Source organism: Carassius auratus, chromosome 23, assembly GCF_003368295.1.
Source record: "Carassius auratus strain Wakin chromosome 23, ASM336829v1, whole genome shotgun sequence".
NCBI classification, from domain to species: Eukaryota; Metazoa; Chordata; class Actinopteri; order Cypriniformes; family Cyprinidae; genus Carassius; species Carassius auratus.
The window spans coordinates 3,789,338-3,808,449 of NC_039265.1; the positions used below are offsets into that span (position 1 = coordinate 3,789,338).

A 19,112-nucleotide genomic window follows, 5' to 3' on the forward strand; every position below is an offset into this window, starting at 1 on the left:
TGATGTAAAACTGATGTGATGCACTCATGCATATTCAAAACTGATGCGATGTAAGACTGATGTGATGCACTTATGCATATTTAAAACTGATGTGATGTAATGCAGGCACAGGGTTTTAATATTTCCAAGTGTGACAGTAGGTTTTGACTTCTTTTACACATTCCGTTGTTATGATCTACTGTATAAGTTATTTATGTGGGGACATACATAGTCTTCCAGGTAGCTTGCAGAGTTCATCAGGCACCGTCTCGTACACGGAGGAAGGCTCATTTTGAGGGTCGTGCAGAACCGGAGAGCAAACTGAGGGTTCGTTCCCATTGCAGCTCTGCTGAAGCTTGGAAGGGAAAGCGGAAAGAACATATACTGCAATGAAAATCTAATAAATCCAAAATCCATGTTTTTAGTGATGTATCATAAAGCATTTTTATGAATGAATCAAAAACAAGACAATCACTCTTGCTGTATGAAAACAAACTGAAATCTCAATTCACACAGCAAAAGTGAAAGTAAATTTGAGACACACAACAGTTTTTATTTTCAGTTTTGCACTGTCGCCTAAATTTTTTATTAAGTATATTAGCATCAAAAAATCTACATGGATATTTAACGTTTTTATGACATTTGAGAGGGTTTACAAAATAACAACATAAAAAGTTAGTTGAATATAATATTGCTAATGGTCAAGTGAGCAGTTTGAGGTGATTTTCATGTGATTAAAGTATTTTTCGTTTTGTGGCACTAATTTGTGGCATTGACTTCTAATTCAAAGTCATTTGTTTACTATAGCCCACTGTTATTTGGTGCTGTGTTTATCACGGATCTTACCTTTATTAAAGGTGGCGGTGAGGAGGCGTCACTCATGTTCTGTAACCTTCAGGACTTCCCAAACTCAGAAATATTCACTACAGTATAAATACCTGATTACTGTATCAACAGCTGATCGATATATGCACCAAATACAGCGTGTGTTGTCACGTAAAGTCGTAGTCTCGCACCGCAGAGTTTGTGTTTTCTGATTCGAATCGCTGCAATATTAAGAATCCTTCCGGGAAATGAAAGCGAAAGAGAACGGATCATGTGTGCACAGGAACCTCGCAAACAGTGCGGGGAAGAGATCGAGCCTGTGCTTCAGGTAACCAATCTGGTATTTCCTGAAAGCCCAGATAGATTCAATGCGCGTGAATTAAGCAGTGGTAAAACTTTAAAAGTGCAATAAGAGCGAAACTTTATAAAACAACAAAGAACCATGATAAAACACAGTATAATCTCTGATATTAAAAAAAAAAAAAGTTAGAAAGAAAGAAAGATTAGATTAGTTTAGATTAGATTAGATTAGCTCTACGGTATTTCTGTCGACAATTTTCTGAGGCGCGTATATAAGCTATACCCGACTGCACAAGCAACCTGGGAAACGTACGAATGGATATTAATAATAACTTCTCCAGTAATAAAAGTGGCCATATTATATTTTCTGCAGTTCTCCAGCTGTGATCCTTGGAGAGTCTTTGGCTATAGACCCATGTCCACTTGTAGGAAGTTATGTATAATTTTCTGTAAATTGGAACTTCTTAATTATACTTTCTAATTTGTAAACTATTTTTGCTGCACATCAGAAATATATTATGTTCCTAGTCTCCCTGGTGTGGTCATAAATTCGATTTTGAATGAGAATATTCTTCAGAAATAATAATTTAGGATATACCAATAACTGTGGCCATTGTTGTGTATTTGAGAAAAAATATTAAAGGGATTTTCCTGCACTTTAATTAGAGTTTATTTATTATTATTATAATTTTTTGGTACACTTTTGAAAGAAAGAACAAATTAATAAATAATTCATAATTATTTTCACATTCTTCTTTCATTACAAAGGGCACGTAGAATTTGGAGCACAACTGTGTATAATATATATATATATATATATATATATATATATATATATATATATATAAAAGTCGAAAGTTTGGGCACCCCTTGCAGAATCTGTGAAAATGCGAGTAATTTTCATAAAATAAGAGAGATCATACTAAATGCATGTTATATTTTATTTAGTACTGTCCTGAGTAAGATATTGTACATAAAAGATATTAACATTTAGTCCACAAGACAAAAAAAAAATTGCTGAAATTATTAAAATAACCCCACTCAAAAGTTTGGGAACCCTTGGTTCTTAGTACTGTGTTCTGTTACCTGATGATCCTCGGCTGTCTTTCTGTTTTGTGATGGTTGTGCATGAGTCCCTTGTTTGTTCTGAACAGTTAAACTGAGCAGCGTTCTTCAGAAAAATCTTTAAGGTCCTGCAGATGCTTCAGTTTTCCAGCATCTTTGCATCTTTGCATATTTGAGCCCTTTCCAGCAGTGACTTTATGATTTTGAGATGCATCTTTTCCGACTGAGGACATTTGAGGGACTCAAACACAACTATTTAAAAAGATTCAAACATTCACTGATGCTCCAGAAGGAAACAAGATGCATTAAGATGTGGGGGGTGAAAACTTTTGAACACGATGAAGATGGCCAAATTTGTCTTATTTTGCTGTGGGGTGAAAACTTTTGGAATTTGAAGATCAAGGTAAATTGTACTTAATTTGTGTACCGGGACACATACAAGTATCTTCTGTTGCTTACGAAGGGCAGAACTAAATAAAATATATATATATATATTTCAACAAAATAAGACAAATTTGGCCATCTTCATCGTGTTCAAAAGTTTTCACCCCCCACATCTTAATGCATCTTGTTTCCTTCTGGAGCATCAGTGAATGTTTGAATCTTTTTAAATAGTTGTGTTTGAGTCCCTCAAATGTCCTCAGTCGGAAAAGATGCATCTCAAAATCATAAAGTCACTGCTGGAAAGGGTTCAAATATGCAAAGATGCTGGAAAACTGAAGCATCTGCAGGACCTTAAAGATTTTTCTGAAGAACGCTGCTCAGTTTAACTGGTCAGAACAGACAAGGGACTCATGCACAACCATCACAAAACAGAAAGACAGCCGAGGATCATCAGGTAACAGAACACAGTACTAAGAACCAAGGGTTCCCAAACTTTTGAGTGGGGTTATTTTAATAATTTCAGCAATGTTTTTGTCTTGTGTACTAAATGTTAATATATTTTATGTACAATATCTTACTCAGGACAGTACTAAATAAAATATAACATGCATTTAGTATGATCTCTCTTATTTTTTGAAAATTACTCATATTTTCACAGATTCTGCAAGGGGTGCCCAAACTTTCGAGCCCCACTGTATATATATATAGCTGGGCAATGTTGACTGCAACATTACCCAAAATTGCCCAGCAACATTGCTCAAAAAGTTGCCCTGTGTATCACCAAGCTAATAGAACTGAATTGTAGTTTCTAAAATAACTGTACTTTGAGTGCTTCAAAGTATGACGACACACAATTCAATGAGATTTTGAAAATGGAAGTGATGTTTGTTAAATGCAGTGGGTATGTATAACGGGATTGAAATGATGGATGAGCCCTACTAGTGGGCCAATTCAGCACTATCCCAAAATGCCTAAAAAAGGGAGTAGCATCTGCTTGCAAAAGCGGAGGTTGCATTTTCAGGAACGCAATCCTAGGAGCACATTTCTAGGACCCTAGGTTTTTAGACAATGCCACCTACAGAATTAGAGGACCAGCGAAGATGTATGACAATTGCAGTGTGAGTATCAAATGTGAATCAATTCTTTTTTTTTTTCAACATTAAAAACAATTGTGATGCATGTCATTGGGAAGTTAATGTATAGCGAAGTGTGCGTGATATGCTGAAATAGTCTTGAATGCATACAGTCTTCATATATTAGCCTCTGATTCGTTTTATGAATCTTTTGCATGTCTGGTAAGCTTGTGTTTAATTAGTGACAGCACAATAAACTGCTGCACATTCGTTGTAAAAGCTTGTTAATTACTCATTGTTTTACCATTTTAATTTAGTTAAAATAATCTTAATGTTTTAACTGTCACATGCTCACAGTCTGCCTGTTTAACATTACTCCACAATACATGTTATGAGTACAACTCTTCTTTTTGACATGGTTTTATAATGTCGATTGAGACATATTATATTTTATTAGTCAAACATTACACAGTAATAATTTCCTGTAAAAATACCACGTGTTAGATTGTGTCATGTTTGGCTATGTTCCTGTAGCCTGTAAAGCTTAATGTCTCAGTGGTTGTCTATCTGTTTTAAATTATTTGTATTTATGTTTTTATTGTGTAGAGATCTTGCTCAGAAAATTTACCCTCTGGACTGAGAAGACTGGGCATGATATTGTGGTGAATAATATAATGCATAATTAAATATTTCAATTAAATATGATTGTCCGTAATCTGCATTTCATATACAATACATGTGATAAAGAGGACAGCAGCTGATGTTTCATGTATCACTAATCTAACCTTTTATTGATGATAGGGCTTGCAATGCCAGATCTGTGGAAATGACTGGGATTTTTATGCTTATGGCCTTCACTGTAAAAAATGATCCGTAAAATATACTGAAAATAACTGCCAGCTGTGGTTGCCAGAATTATAAAGTAAAAAATACGGTAACACCATTTTAGGTTTAACGGTTTTAACTTAAATGTATTTCAATACCGTAATTTAACTGACATAATATTAATATACCAACTTATTGAAGTACTGAAATCAGCTTTGTACCTTTGTAATACACTGGTAACCACCAAAAAACAGGGGGTGATGAGAAAGTCACGTGATGAAATAAAAAACAACATAAGCAGCTTTTAAATAATAAGATATATAGAAAGTGTGGTTCATTCACACAAGCACTAAACACCATCATGGTGAGACTCATTAAACTGAAATATGCAATAAACATTAATTTAACAACATTATATATAACATACAACCCTAATAAACATAACAGATAAGAAAAAAAAATAAGAAGAAACATAGTTATTTCAAAGAAAAATCATCAAATTCAAACAAAATTTGATAGCAATGCAGAGAATTCTGGGAATGTCAGTTTACGTTTTTCCCCTGTCAATTTGACAGGCAATTAGGTTTGTACTGTAGCATTTTCACAGTTTTTTTTACAGTTAAAATAATTTTTTGCATTGTTTGTTTTTACACAATGTCAAATCTATCCATTTTCTAAGCGATAACACTATTTCTGTTAACCCAGCAGTGATTATGTTCTCCATTTACTATTTCAGTGAAAAATTTAAAAGTGCTGGCTAATGCTATTTAAAAGTGCTGGCTAATGCTATTTAAAAGTGCTGGCTAATGCTAAACGTAAATCCAGTAAGATTGGTATCCATGCCACTGTTATTGATGTTCGACTTTGCCAGTTGGAGATCACTAAAAATAACATTTAAGAGGTGTGTGAGCTTGAAAGCACGATTTCAGACGCTGTAAAATGCTCTGGTCCCCTCCCTGCTTACCGTGGTGATGAGATGCATAGCAGATTGTCATTACTCAATGGCTGGATGTCTAAGTGGTGCCTGCAAAATAACAGGTTTCATAGACAATTGGATGAGCTTTTGGGGCAGACCTGACCTGTTGAAAAGAGATGGTCTTCATCCCTCCTGGGGTGGCGCCGCTTTTCTCTCTAGAAATATGGCAGATAAGCCCTATTTGGACGGGACTAGTTTTCTAAGCTACGTTTGAGTTTCGATTCTTACCACCTAACATCTGCGATTTTCATGTACTAATTCGGATGGGACTAACATCTCTGTGTTTATTACAGAGGTGGGAGGGTCTGTTTTGTGCATCTGGGCGTCAAAGAGATCACGCGCTCTGTATGCGTGCATTGCATATAGTCATTCCAAATGATTACTATTAGTATTATTACACAATAAATACTAAATGGCTAGTATAGCAAAACCTTGTGAATGTGCGGTTTCTTAAGTTAAACTTGTTTTCCTTAAAAAAAAAAAAAAGATTTAAATTTTCATAAAGGTACATCTGTAATTAAAACATTATGTAAATGAGTGCATAGATGAACGTGAATAATCTTACCTGATGCTGATATTACAATAGTATTATTAACAGTTTACGTGATCTGGCTCTTGATTTTCTTATTTTTCTTATTTTATTTTTTTATTATTATTTCTTTGCCAGTAAGTAAATATATTACAGTTTTTTTCAGTCGCTAACAAGCATTTGTCCAAGCAGTTGTCACATTTTCAAAACTCTAAACACAATTGACACAGCATCGGTCTATTGTGGCCATACCATTCACACATTTCATGTCGTTTTCACACAATATGGAGTCATTGAACACATTTCCACAATGCTTACATTTTCTGAACAGACAAGCTATACCTCCCAACAAAATTATGGATCGTTTTTGTAGTATTTACAAATGTTAACACACAACATCCCACAATAGCAAAAACAATGTTCCAAACCTTAGATACAGTATAAAAACCTCTGCTTCTGCATTGATATCAGTTCAAAAACAATATATCTTAGCTGATTTATGTTGTGTAAATTGTGCCAACCACAGCTGATTCCTATCTGGCTTAGACTCAGTGGCAGGGGTTATTTTTTTCTATTACATTGACACTTATACAATAAAAGGGGGACTTTGAAGAGTGATGTTTTTGGGAACAGAAAAAGACAAACACTGCAATGTATGGACAAGGAAGAGTAAGAGCAAGGGGCCCAGGGAGAAGAGCAGGAGCAGTGAGAGATGCAGGAGCAGTGAGAGATGCAGTGAGAGGAGCAGGAGCAGTGAGAGGAGCAGGAGCAGTGAGAGGAGCAGTGAGAGGAGCAGTGAGAGATGCAGGAGCAGTGAGAGATGCAGTGAGAGGAGCAGGAGCAGTGAGAGGAGCAGGAGCAGTGAGAGGAGCAGTGAGAGGAGCAGGAGCAGTGAGAGGAGCAGTGAGAGATGCAGTGAGAGGAGCAGTGAGAGGAGCAGGAGCAGTGAGAGGAGCAGGAGCAGTGAGAGATGCAGTGAGAGGTGCAGGAGCAGTGAGAGGAGCAGCAGCAGTGAGAGGAGCAGTGAGAGGAGCAGGAGCAGTGAGAGATGCAGTGAGAGGTGCAGTGAGAGGAGCAGGAGCAGTGAGAGGAGCAGTGAGAGATGCAGTGAGAGGAGCAGTGAGAGGAGCAGGAGCAGTGAGAGATGCAGTGAGAGGTGCAGGAGCAGTGAGAGGAGCAGGAGCAGTGAGAGGAGCAGTGAGAGATGCAGTGAGAGGAGCAGTGAGAGGAGCAGGAGCAGTGAGAGGAGCAGTGAGAGATGCAGTGAGAGGAGCAGTGAGAGGAGCAGTGAGAGATGCAGTGAGAGGAGCAGTGAGAGGAGCAGGAGCAGTGAGAGGAGCAGTGAGAGATGCAGTGAGAGGAGCAGTGAGAGGAGCAGGAGCAGTGAGAGGAGCAGTGAGAGATGCAGTGAGAGGAGCAGTGAGAGGAGCAGGAGCAGTGAGAGGAGCAGTGAGAGATGCAGTGCGAGGAGCAGTGAGAGGAGCAGGAGCAGTGAGAGATGCAGTGAGAGGAGCAGGAGCAGTGAGAGGAGCAGTGAGTGGAGCAGGAGCAGTGAGAGATGCAGTGAGAGGTGCAGTGAGAGGAGCAGGAGCAGTGAGAGGAGCAGTGAGAGATGCAGTGAGAGGAGCAGTGAGAGGAGCAGGAGCAGTGAGAGATGCAGTGAGAGGTGCAGGAGCAGTGAGAGGAGCAGGAGCAGTGAGAGGAGCAGTGAGAGATGCAGTGAGAGGAGCAGTGAGAGATACAGTGAGAGGAGCAGTGAGAGGAGCAGGAGCAGTGAGAGGAGCAGTGAGAGATGCAGTGAGAGGAGCAGTGAGAGGAGCAGGAGCAGTGAGAGGAGCAGTGAGAGATGCAGTGAGAGGAGCAGTGAGAGGAGCAGGAGCAGTGAGAGGAGCAGTGAGAGATGCAGTGAGAGGAGCAGTGAGAGGAGCAGGAGCAGTGAGAGGAGCAGTGAGAGATGCAGTGCGAGGAGCAGTGAGAGGAGCAGGAGCAGTGAGAGGAGCAGGAGCAGTGAGAGATGCAGTGAGAGGAGCAGGAGCAGTGAGAGGAGCAGTGAGTGGAGCAGTGAGAGATTGTTTTTATTTTACCCCCCCCCCCCTCTTTTTTATCTGGGCTTTTTGTTGTTGTTGTTTTTTGTTCAGAATGCTCTTATGTGTTTCATGGATATTTTGTTCACTGTAGGCAATACTGTCAAACCGTTTCTGTTCTATCATACAGTGTTTCTACTGTACCTCCTGCAGTAAACAGTAAAGGAAAAAAATAGCTTTTTACTGGAATGCTTTTGAATGTGAACATTACTGTACATTTGGACATACAGTTCCTAACCAAGAAATTTAGTGTAAAACAGTGAATTGCATGTTTTGCATGCAAATACCTGTAAAACTGAGACTGAAAAGTCTATGCAGTTTTTGTAATGTCAACAATAGCCAGTATTTTGAAACCTGGTGTACTTTGATTGACTGCATGTAACTTGTGAGGTGAAAACAAGTGTTATTCTTTGACAGAACAATTTAATTTTGAGTCAGATTTCCAGTGTTTTGGTAAAGTTGGTGTGTGCAGAGAAAGATGTGTTCTATTTTGATATGAAGATTTAGTATATATTTAACAAAATGTGTTTTTGAGAAGAAAATTATCCATTTGGCCAATTGTGTTTTGTAGGTGTTAGTCTGTGTTAAGAGTTTAGAAAAAGTATCTGAAGTATGGTTAAGCGATTGTTAGCGATTGAAAAAAACTGTAAACATGTGTGCGGTAAGAGCATCTACGGTAATTCATGTTAGCCGAAACACATGAGGAAACGCATTGAGAAATTGAGAAAAAATATCCCCGGCAAACACAGACATTCGCATTCGGACGGGATTAGTTTTCTCAGAGGATCACTGAGTTTGCTGAAAAACAGTAGGTAATTTGCTCTGGAATTATCACAGAGGTTGTGTGAGAAAAACACAGACGTGGGAGATTCGGATGGGATTAAAATCACCAAATTCGTCTGTGAAACACAGATTTCTCTAATGACCCGTGAAACTAGTCCCATCCGAATAGCGCTATAGTCTTAGAGTTTATCCTTGACTAACTGGCACCCAGGTCAGGAAGCAGACAGACTGGCTAAACCGACGTCTGCTAGCTGCCTCACGTCACAGAGGTCAGCTAATTCTCAGCACATAGAGACTATTTCACCTAATATCACACTATAGAGACTGTGTGTGTTCCCCGAACTAGAAAATACAAAAAACGTCCAAACCAATTTAAGAGTAATAATTTCATTGAGGTTCAACAAATAAAAAACAGATGCAATATGGATAAACAAATGATAAACCTTGGCTTATTGAATATCAGATCCCTTTCTACGAAAACACTTTTTGTAAATAATATGATCACTGATCATAATGTAGATGTGCTGTTTGACAGAAACCTGGCTAAAACCTGATGATTACATTATTTTAAATGAGTCCACCCCCCAAGATTACTTTTATAAACATGAGCCGCATCCAAAAGGCAAAGGGGGAGGTGTTGCTTCAATTTATAACAATGTTTTTAGGATTTCTCAGAGGGCAGGCTTCAAGTATAACTCATTTGAAGTAATGGTGCTTCATATAACTTTATCCAGAGAAACAATGTTAATGATAAATGATGTTTGTACTGGCTACTGTATACAGGCCACCAGGCCACCATACAGACTTTATTAAAGAGTTTGGTGATTTTACATCTGAGTTAGTTCTGGCTGCAGATAAAGTTTTCATAGTTGGTGATTTTAATATACATGTTGATAATGAAAAAGATGCATTGGGATCAGCATTTATATATTCTGAACTCTATTGAGGTTAGACAACACGTCTCAAGACCTACTAATTGTCAAAATCATACTCTAGATTTAATATGTCACATGGAATTGATGTTGATGGTGTTGAAATTATGCAGCCACATGATGATATCTCAGATAATTATTTAGTTTTGTGCAAAACTTCATGTAGCCAAAATTGTAAATTCTTCATCTTGTTTCAAGTATGGTAAAACCATCACTTCTACCACAAAAGACAGCTTTGTACAGTAAGTTGTCTTCCTGATGTATCTGAATTCCTTGGTATATCCAAAACCTCAGAACAACTTGATGATGTAACAGAAACTATGGACTCTCTCTTTACTAGCATTTTAAATACAGTTGCTCCTTTACACTTAAGGAAGGCTAAGGAAAACAGTCTGAAACTATGGTATAATGAGCATACTCGCACCCTAAAGCTAGCAGCCCGAAAAATGGAGCGCAGCTGGAGGAAAACAAAACTAGGGGTATTTCGTATCGCTTGGTGGGAAAGTAACCTATCCTCCAGAAAAGGATTAAAAACTAGATCCGATTACTTTTCTTCTCTTTTAGAAGAAAACCAACCTAACGAAAAATAAAGCCTCAACGTGTTGACATTTCCCAATGTCACAGCAGCTATCACTTTATGAACTACTTCACTTCTAAAATTTATACTATTAGAGATAAAATTGTAACCATTCAGCCGTCAGCTACAGTATCGCATCAGACAGTGCACTATAGACCCCCTGAGGAACAGTTCCACTCATTCTCTACTATAGGAGAGGAAAAATTGTATAAACTTGTTAAATCATCTAAACCAACAACAAAAGTTTAATAGTAAATAAGACACAATTAGACAATATTTAAATTGAAAAATAAGAATAGATATATATATTTTTTGTTACAACTGAATGCTGTCAGTGTGACAGTAAATATCTTCCATTTCATAATTTTTTCCAAAGACTCTGACAGGTTATTATTCACAAAAGTGTAAAATTATTGTGTGTTTTGAAGTTGAATGTGGCCTCGTCTTATGCACCTGCTAACTTTAACTGTTATTAATCTAGTAGTAAACTTCCTAGCCTGTGTAATAATGGATGCAATTTAAATGGATACGACACTAAGTAATACGTTATAACTTTACACATTTACAATTGCTTACTATATTATTATTTACTAATACTCCACTAGGTCTGAAATATATATTGTATGTTTTAATCCCCTGGAACACACTACAAACATGATGATTTAAATCAGATTACTTTGTCTCTCATAATTAAATTATAAAAAAAAAAAAAAAATGGAGAAAGTGGCTGTACATGTGTTTGTGTGGTGTTTTATTATTTTTATTTTTTTACAGTCTTCCTTTAAAGAGCCAGTAAGATGAAAATTCTAAGCTTCCTATCACTGTTTATAAGTCCTGTACATAAGGTTTAAATCCATCCAAGGTTAAAAAACATTGTCATTTTGTCAAAATATCATTTTAAAATTACCTCAATTCTCAGAGATCCCCAAACGGTTCGCGCAAAGCTGTTCAAAAGATTCAGTTTCCTTAAACCCCACCTTTTGGTAGCATACTGTGTTCTGATTGGTCAACTAACATAGTCAGGTTTGATTGGTTGTTCCGCACACACCTCCACAGTAAACTATGCGTTAGCGTCTGTTTGGGGTGAATTATGTCTTATTCCTCTCATCGCAAAGCAAACAGTAAAATAAAAAAACTTGAACAGTCTCGCTGCTTTTTGTTCTGTGAGGGTGTATTCAAACCGCGCGATTCAGTTTGAATCTGAATAGCGCATTCAGCTCGGGGGCATGGTCACATTTAACGAAGGGAGACATGAAAAACAGACATAGCGTTGTTTTCATATGGATTACTTTATCACAGAATAACTGTTCGGCAGCACTTGTTTAGTTTTAAAGTAGACATGTCAAGCTTTCTATAGATATCTCTCTCATGTCTCTTCGTTGAGTATTCACGGAGTTACACTTCATTTTAATGACGTGTTTGTACATGACGATCAGCGCAGACAGGCTGCAGACAGCACACATACTGATAAGACGCTCGGGAGAAAACAGACACATAAGTTCATAATCATACTACATTGTGATTCGGAGTTGCTTGTTGTTCTAAATAAATTTGGTAATGAACCCTCTTTTATGGCCAAACCCTTTGAAAATCCCGCTGTACTCACCGAGATTAGAAAAGCAGTCATCAGTGAAATGTTGTGAACCGAACAAAAGGGATTTGTTGTACTGCTCTGGTATTGTGGTAAAAATGAATTTTAGCCATTGGTTCTTCTGATCTCTTTCTTTGGCAGTGAAAATAAAACAAACTTGCCTTTTACAATTAAAAACACACTGTCTCCTCCACATGATGCTCTCACACCAACCAGAGCGTCTGTGTGTGTGTGGGGGGGTAAGTCGGTATATGAATGAGTGTGTGAATGGGTGAATGTGAGTTGTAAAGCGCTTTGGATGGCCATGTGGTCTGTTGAAAGCGCTATATAAATGCAGTCCATTTACCATATATAAGACAATACTGCAAAAATAGCTTACGGTCAAGCTGTTATATTCCTGTTATATATTTATTGTCCAACATTCCTAAGTTTTCTGCCATTAATTTAATTTAATATATTGGTATTAGTTCAGTGTTTATAATGCTAACACTTATAAAGTTTTTGTGAAAAAAAGTAAAGACTATCTTAAAATAAATAAAAGTAAAATAAAATCTGTAAAATAAACTGTTAAAGGGATCTAATGATCACTAGTGATGGTACCTTATTGTTGTCATCGTTCAGGCTGTATTTCAGTTTAATGTACTTTTTGTTTTTTAAACAAAGCTGCTGATATTTACCATAGCAACAGCTAGAATCTAGTGGAGTGCCATGTTACTTTCACTCCAGAATGACGGAAGTGTAGGGTTGCTGCTGGGCTTTCACTTCTTGTCAGTATTGGTAAAACAGAGCCGTTGAGAAAGCTTTACTTCCGCAATTCTCAGTTCCTATGGAAGCCTATGTGAGTGTCTCAACTCTGTTTCTCAATGGCTGTGCCGTTAAAGACAAAGTTATGACAAAGTAGTATTTCCCAAAGCTTGCCTACGATTCTGCTCAAAAGAATCTACTTTTTCTTCACAAAAACATTACATACTTTAAGGGCATAGTATAATATGCGAATTGGGACACAGTATGACTTAACTGTTGTGGTGCGGCACGACACGCAACTGTCACATCCCACATGTGTTCGATTTTTTATTTTTATTTATTTACATTTTAGCATTTCATTTTCCTTTAATTAATAAATATATTTTCATCAACACCTCATGAACCCCCCGAAACTCCTCGCGAACCTGATTCAAGTGTGCAAAGACCACTTATTTTCTCACAAAACAGCTGTCTCTTCCGTCCATCGCAATATCACAAATTTCAGTAATAATCAGTCTAAAGCCGTCTACCAATGTACATTATTTTATATAGACAATTGTTTGTCAAAATGAGTAATTCACGCATGATTCATTTAGAAAACACACTTTTTAGAGCTTGGAACCTTGAAAAGGTTGCTAAATCTGTTTCGCCAGTAATACTGTTATTACAGTTTCAACTGAGGGTACTCTTGCTTTTGTTTCAGGCTGCTTGCTTTATCCCCCTCCCACTCCCCTACATAGGGGCTTCCTAAACCTAAAATGTTCAACAAACACTTACAACAGAAAAAAAAACAAACATTTATAAGCAGAAATTTGCTCTCTCTCTCTCTATCTATATGTCTCTCTCTCTCTCTCACACACACACACACACACACACACACACACACACGTTTTTGTGAAAAGTGGGGACATCCCATAGGCATAATGGTTTTTATACTGTACAAACTGTATATTCTATTGCCCTACACCTAAACCTAACCCTCACAGGAAACTTTGTGCATTTTTACTTTATCAAAAAAAAAAAAAACTCATTCTGTATGATTTATAATCGTTTTGAAAAATGGGGACATGGGTTATGTCCTCCTAAGTCACCCTCTCCTTGTAATACCTGTGTCATACCCATGTCATTATACAGAGTTGTGTCCTGATATTTCACAAAAACAAGAACACACACACACACACACACACACACACACACACACATACACATAGCTTGACATACATCCAAAGGGCAGTTTTTCACTATATGTCTACAGTTCCTTGGGCTTCCTAAATCTCCACCCCCCTTTTTGTACTTCTGAATATATACTGAATGCACATTCTGAATTCCAACATATTTAGGGCCCTACATACATAAATACATACTTTTTTCAGCATAGAAATGCTGGCTAACAAAGTGGGCAAACAGCTGCGTCACCCCACGTATTCTTTAACTGGATGGTTGGTGAGCAAGTTCTTTAAATGGCACAATCAGATTTTGGAGGAGAATGCTGTGAAACTGTGCAACATACAACCCAACGACACTGTGCTGGAGCTCGGTCACGGGCCAGGCTTCGGTCTGCAGGCGGCAGCGCAGCTCCTCACGGCTCCGGAGGGGAAACTGCTTGGTGTGGATTACTCTCAGTACATGCATGAGATGGCCAGTCAGCGCATGAAGGAGCAGATCTCCAGAGGAAAGGCTGTGCTGTATTGCAGTGATTTGGTGGCAATGCCGATCGAGGAAAACACGGTTGACAAGGTGTTTCACTGCAACTGTTATTACTTCTGGCCGGATCTGAAAGCAGGAGCGCGAGCGATTCACAGAGTGATGAAACCAGGTGAGATCTCGAGAACTTGAGCGATTCAACAAAATGTCCCAACCAACATTTATGATATTGTATTTAGGACGGGGAAACGTAAAATAAATTTTACTGTCAAATATGCATGTATCTATTTATTTTTTGGACAAATGAACATCATCCAGTGTTGTTGGCAGTGGGTTCATGCATTCTTTTTTTATTTATTTATTTAATTTTAACTTATCATCAGCATAATAATTTGAGGAAAATTATGAATTGGAATTAGATTATTAGGGATCTGAATTGCATTAAAAAAAAAATATCCATACAACGTGGTCTCAGATTACTAGTCTTCTTTATTTTAACATTGGAAATTATTATTTTCTGCCCTTGTAGGTGGAAATATGGTTACAACTCTCAGACTAGACAGTGTCATCAAAGCTGCTAAATTGAAAGTGCTTACTGGAGACAAATGGCGTCCTGATGTCTACATGGAGGCACTTCAGTCCGCTGGATTCACAGATGTCCGAATGGAGAATAAAAGAGAGAAACTCACCACACTTCAAGCTATTTTTGCAACTGCTGTGAAATAAAATTCCTGTGTAATGTACTGATGTGCAATACACTATGTACCCTTACACTTTCTTAGGATTGTGTTGAATTCAGGATTGAAATAAAATGAATCCAAAATGAGTGTTGCTAGTGATTTACATTATATGCATGGATAAGTTTGTTTTAGAGAACATGTTTACTTTTCACATCCAACACAAATTAACCAAAATTCAGTAAAATAATGTATCCTAGAAACCTTACACAGAAAGTTTATTTGTATAGCACATTTCATACACAATGGTAATTCAAAGTGCTTTGCATAAAAGAAAGTTAAATAAGCATGAAAAAAAACTTACAATAGTAAGTTAAAAATGTGAAAATGATTTAAACATTGATTAAAAATGATTTTAAAACAGTTAAAATTAGAAAATGATTTTACATAATTACAGTGAATTCGTAAAATACAGTTCGGACATCACACAGTGCTCATTCAATAAATGTACAGCTAAACAGATGAGATTTAAGTCTAGATTTAAAAGTGGCTAATGTTTTAGCACATCTCTTCTGGAAGTTGATTCCAACTGCAAGTGGCATAGTAAAAAAGTGGACTCCCCTTGTTTTGTGTGAACCTTTGGTATTTCTAACGGTCTTATAATTGGTGAGCATATCTGCAATGTATTTCGGTCCTAGGCTATTAAGTGATTTATAAACGAGTAAAAGTACTTTAAAATCAATCCTAAATGTAACTGGAAGCCAGTGTAAGGACATGAGGACTGGTGTGATATGCTCAGATTTTCTGGTTCTAGTCAGTATCCTGGCAGCAGCGTTCTGGATGAGCTGCAGCTGTCTAATGGTCTTTTTGGGAATGCCAGTGAGGAGACCATTACAAAAGTCCACCCTGCTGGTAATAAAGCCATGAACAAGTTTCTCCAAATCTTGACTGGAAACAAAACATCTAATTCTTGCAATGTTTTTAAAAATGATAGTATGCTGCTTTGACATGACTACTGAAACTAAGGTATGTCTCGAGATTCCTGACTTGATTTTTAGTTGATTTTTAGTAGTTTAGTTGACCCCCAGAGTCAAGGTATGCATTCACCTTGAAAACATCATCAGTTTTTTCCTTGAAGAACGTTCTGGCACATTCAACTATTAATTTCATCAATACATTGGCAGAGGGAGTCAATGGGGCTGTAGTCATTTGGCGATAAGGCTAGGTAAATCTGGGTATCATCAGCATAGCTGTGATAAGCAATTTGTTTCTTTCTCATTATTTGACTTAGTGGGAGCATATACAGTATTGTTCAAAATAATAGCAGTACAATGTGACTAACCAGAATAATCAAGGTTTTTAGTATATTTTTTATTGCTACGTGGCAAACAAGTTACCAGTAGGTTCAGTAGATTGTCAGAAAACAAACAAGACCCAGCATTCATGATATGCACGCTCTTAAGGCTGTGCAATTGGGCAAATAGTTGAAGGGGTGTGTTCAAAAAAATAGCAGTGTCTACCTTTGACTGTACAAACTCAAAACTATTTTGTACAAACATTTTTTTTTTCTGGGATTTAGCAATCCTGTGAATCACTAAACTAATATTTAGTTGTATGACCACAGTTTTTTAAAACTGCTTGACATCTGTGTGGCATGGAGTCAACCAACTTGTGGCACCTCTCAGCTGTTATTCCACTCCATGATTCTTTAACAACATTCCACAATTCATTCACATTTCTTGGTTTTGCTTCAGAAACAGCATTTTTGATATCACCCCACAAGTTCTCAATTGGATTAAGGTCTGGAGATTGGGCTGGCCACTCCATAACATTAATTTTGTTGGTTTGGAACCAAGACTTTGCCCGTTTACTAGTGTGTTTTGGGTCATTGTCTTGTTGAAACAACGATTTCAAGGGCATGTCCTCTTCAGCATAGGGCAACATGACCTCTTCAAGTATTTTAACATATGCAAACTGATCCATGATCCCTGGTATGCGATAAATAGGCCCAAGTTACACCATAGTAGGAGAAACATGCCCATATCATGATGCTTGCACCTCCATGCTTCACTGTCTTCACTGTGTACTGTGGCTTGAATTCAGAGTTTGGGGGTCGTCTCACAAACTGCCTGTGGCCCTTGGACCCAAAAAGAACAATTTTACTCTCATCAGTCCACAAAATGTTCCTCCATTTCTCTTTAGGCCAGTTGATGTGTTCTTTGGCAAATTGTAACCTCTTCTGCACATGCCTTTTTTTTAACAGAGGGACTTTGCGGGGGATTCTTGAAAATAGATTAGCTTCACACAGACGTCTTCTAACTGTCACAGTACTTACAGGTAACTGCAGACTGTCTTTGATCATCCTGGAGGTGATCATTGGCTGAGCCTTTGCCATTCTGGTTATTCTTCTATCCATTTTGATGGTTGTCTTCCGTTTTCTTCCACGTCTCTCTGGTTTTGCTCTCCATTTTAAGGCATTGGAGATCATTTTAGCTGAACAGCCTATCATTTTTTGCACCTCTTTATAGGTTTTCCCCTCTCTAATCAACTTTTTAATCAAAGTACGCTGTTCTTCTGAACAATGTCTTTAACGACCCATTTTCCTCAGCTTTCAAATGCATGTTCAACAAGTGTTGGCTTCATCCTTAAATAGGGGCCACCTGATTCACACCTGTTTCTTCACAAAATTGATGACCTCAGTGATTGAATGCCACACTGCTATTTTTTTGAACACATCCCTTTCAACTAATTCAACTAATTGCCCAATTGCACAGCCTTAAGAGCGTGCATATCATGAATGCTGGGTCTCATTTGTTTTCTGAGAATCTACTGAACCTACTGGTAACTTGTTTGCCACGTAGCAATAAAAAAATATACGAAAAACCTTGATTATTCTGGTTAGTCACATTGTACTGCTATTATTTTGAACAATACTGTACAGGCTAAACAAGAGAGGTGCAAGAATTGAGCCTTCTGGGACTCTGCATGTTATGGAAGTCCACTTAGACGTATGCTCTTCTATACTAAGTTGTATACTATACTAAGCCTGACACAGTTTTCCAGTCTCTGTAGAAGTATGTTATGATCGACAGTGTCTAACGCAGCACTGATATTTTGCCAGAATCAGAATTTAAGCAAATATCATTTATTATATTAATGAGTGCTGTCCCTGTGCTGTGATGCGGTCGGAAACCAGATTGAAAATTGTCCAGGTATCCATTTAAGTTTAGGTACATGTTCAACTGATTAAAAACTACCTTTTCTAGAATTTTGAATATTTGATATTAGTCTATAATTGCTCAAAATGGTGTTATCAAGATTGCTCTTTTTCAGGAGGGGTTAAACAACAGTTTTCAAGGAGTTTGGAAATGTCCCAGAAAGAAGTGAGGCATTCACTACATGAGATAGGCTTCTAACAGTTAAGCACACTTTTAAAAAAAAATATGTGGGAAGTGTATCAAAATAGCAGGTTGACGATTTCAGGTGCTGCATTATTTCTTCCAAACTTTTGCTATAAATTGCTTCAAAATAGACATAGTATTGTAATGGTATACAATCTTCACAATCACGGGAAGAAGGAGGCGGGAACCAGCGGACAATGAAACTTTGAATAATAAAATAAACACAAACAAAACTAAAACACAAAATAAAATCCAGGCCTGGTTCCCAGACACACTGTCACTCAGCCCTTCACCAGTTGTGTGGACTCTTCTGCGTTGCCTGGCGGCGGCACTGGATGGCCCTCGGTTTAACGGTATAAAAACTCCATTATCATGGGAAGAAGGAGGCGGGAACTGGTGTTCAAAATCAAACTTCAATAATAAAATAAACACAAAACAGTGTGACTGTCATGATTCTGCCTTCATGTCCTGACTTTCCTCTAGTCTTGAGGCAGGATCATGACAGACCCGTGTTTTGTGTAAAAGCACATGGCCTTGTCTTTGGGCCATGTGCTTGTGTTGTCTCGTTCCCTTGGCCCGCCCCCCTTGTTATACTCGTTTTGTTGTAATTGCCTTACCTGTGCCACCTGTTGTGTCTTGATTAGTCTTCTTATTTATATCCCCTAGTGTGCTCAGTCTTGTTCGGTTCATTGTTTCTATATTGTGATTGTTTCTACATGGTTC

At 37.7% G+C, this 19,112-nt stretch overlaps 2 protein-coding genes across 3 annotated transcripts in view; one reads left to right on the forward strand and one right to left on the reverse strand.

Moving 5' to 3' along the window:
- The window catches only part of etv7 (ETS variant transcription factor 7), a 20,507-nt gene extending 8,529 nt beyond the window's left edge, over positions 1-11,978 (reverse strand). Inside the window, exons 1-2 of one of the 2 annotated variants that reach the window (XM_026199269.1) lie at positions 11,939-11,978; positions 208-334 (exon numbers count right to left, since the gene is read on the reverse strand). In XM_026199269.1, coding sequence (XP_026055054.1) covers positions 208-334; positions 11,939-11,959 — 148 coding nt within the window. In that variant the 5' untranslated portion in view covers positions 11,960-11,978. Of the gene's footprint in view, positions 1-207; positions 335-825; positions 1,255-11,938 lie in introns of those variants that run through there. The other variant, XM_026199268.1, reaches the window with a different exon arrangement.
- Positions 11,979-14,047: 2,069 nt separating this feature from the next.
- LOC113041020 (uncharacterized methyltransferase YdaC-like) lies at positions 14,048-15,081 on the forward strand. Its single transcript, XM_026199273.1, has 2 exons — positions 14,048-14,483; positions 14,841-15,081. Exons 1-2 carry the CDS (start codon positions 14,048-14,050, stop codon positions 15,035-15,037), a joined length of 633 nt encoding a protein of 210 aa, XP_026055058.1. The 3' UTR covers positions 15,038-15,081.
- Positions 15,082-19,112: the final 4,031 nt, after the last annotated feature.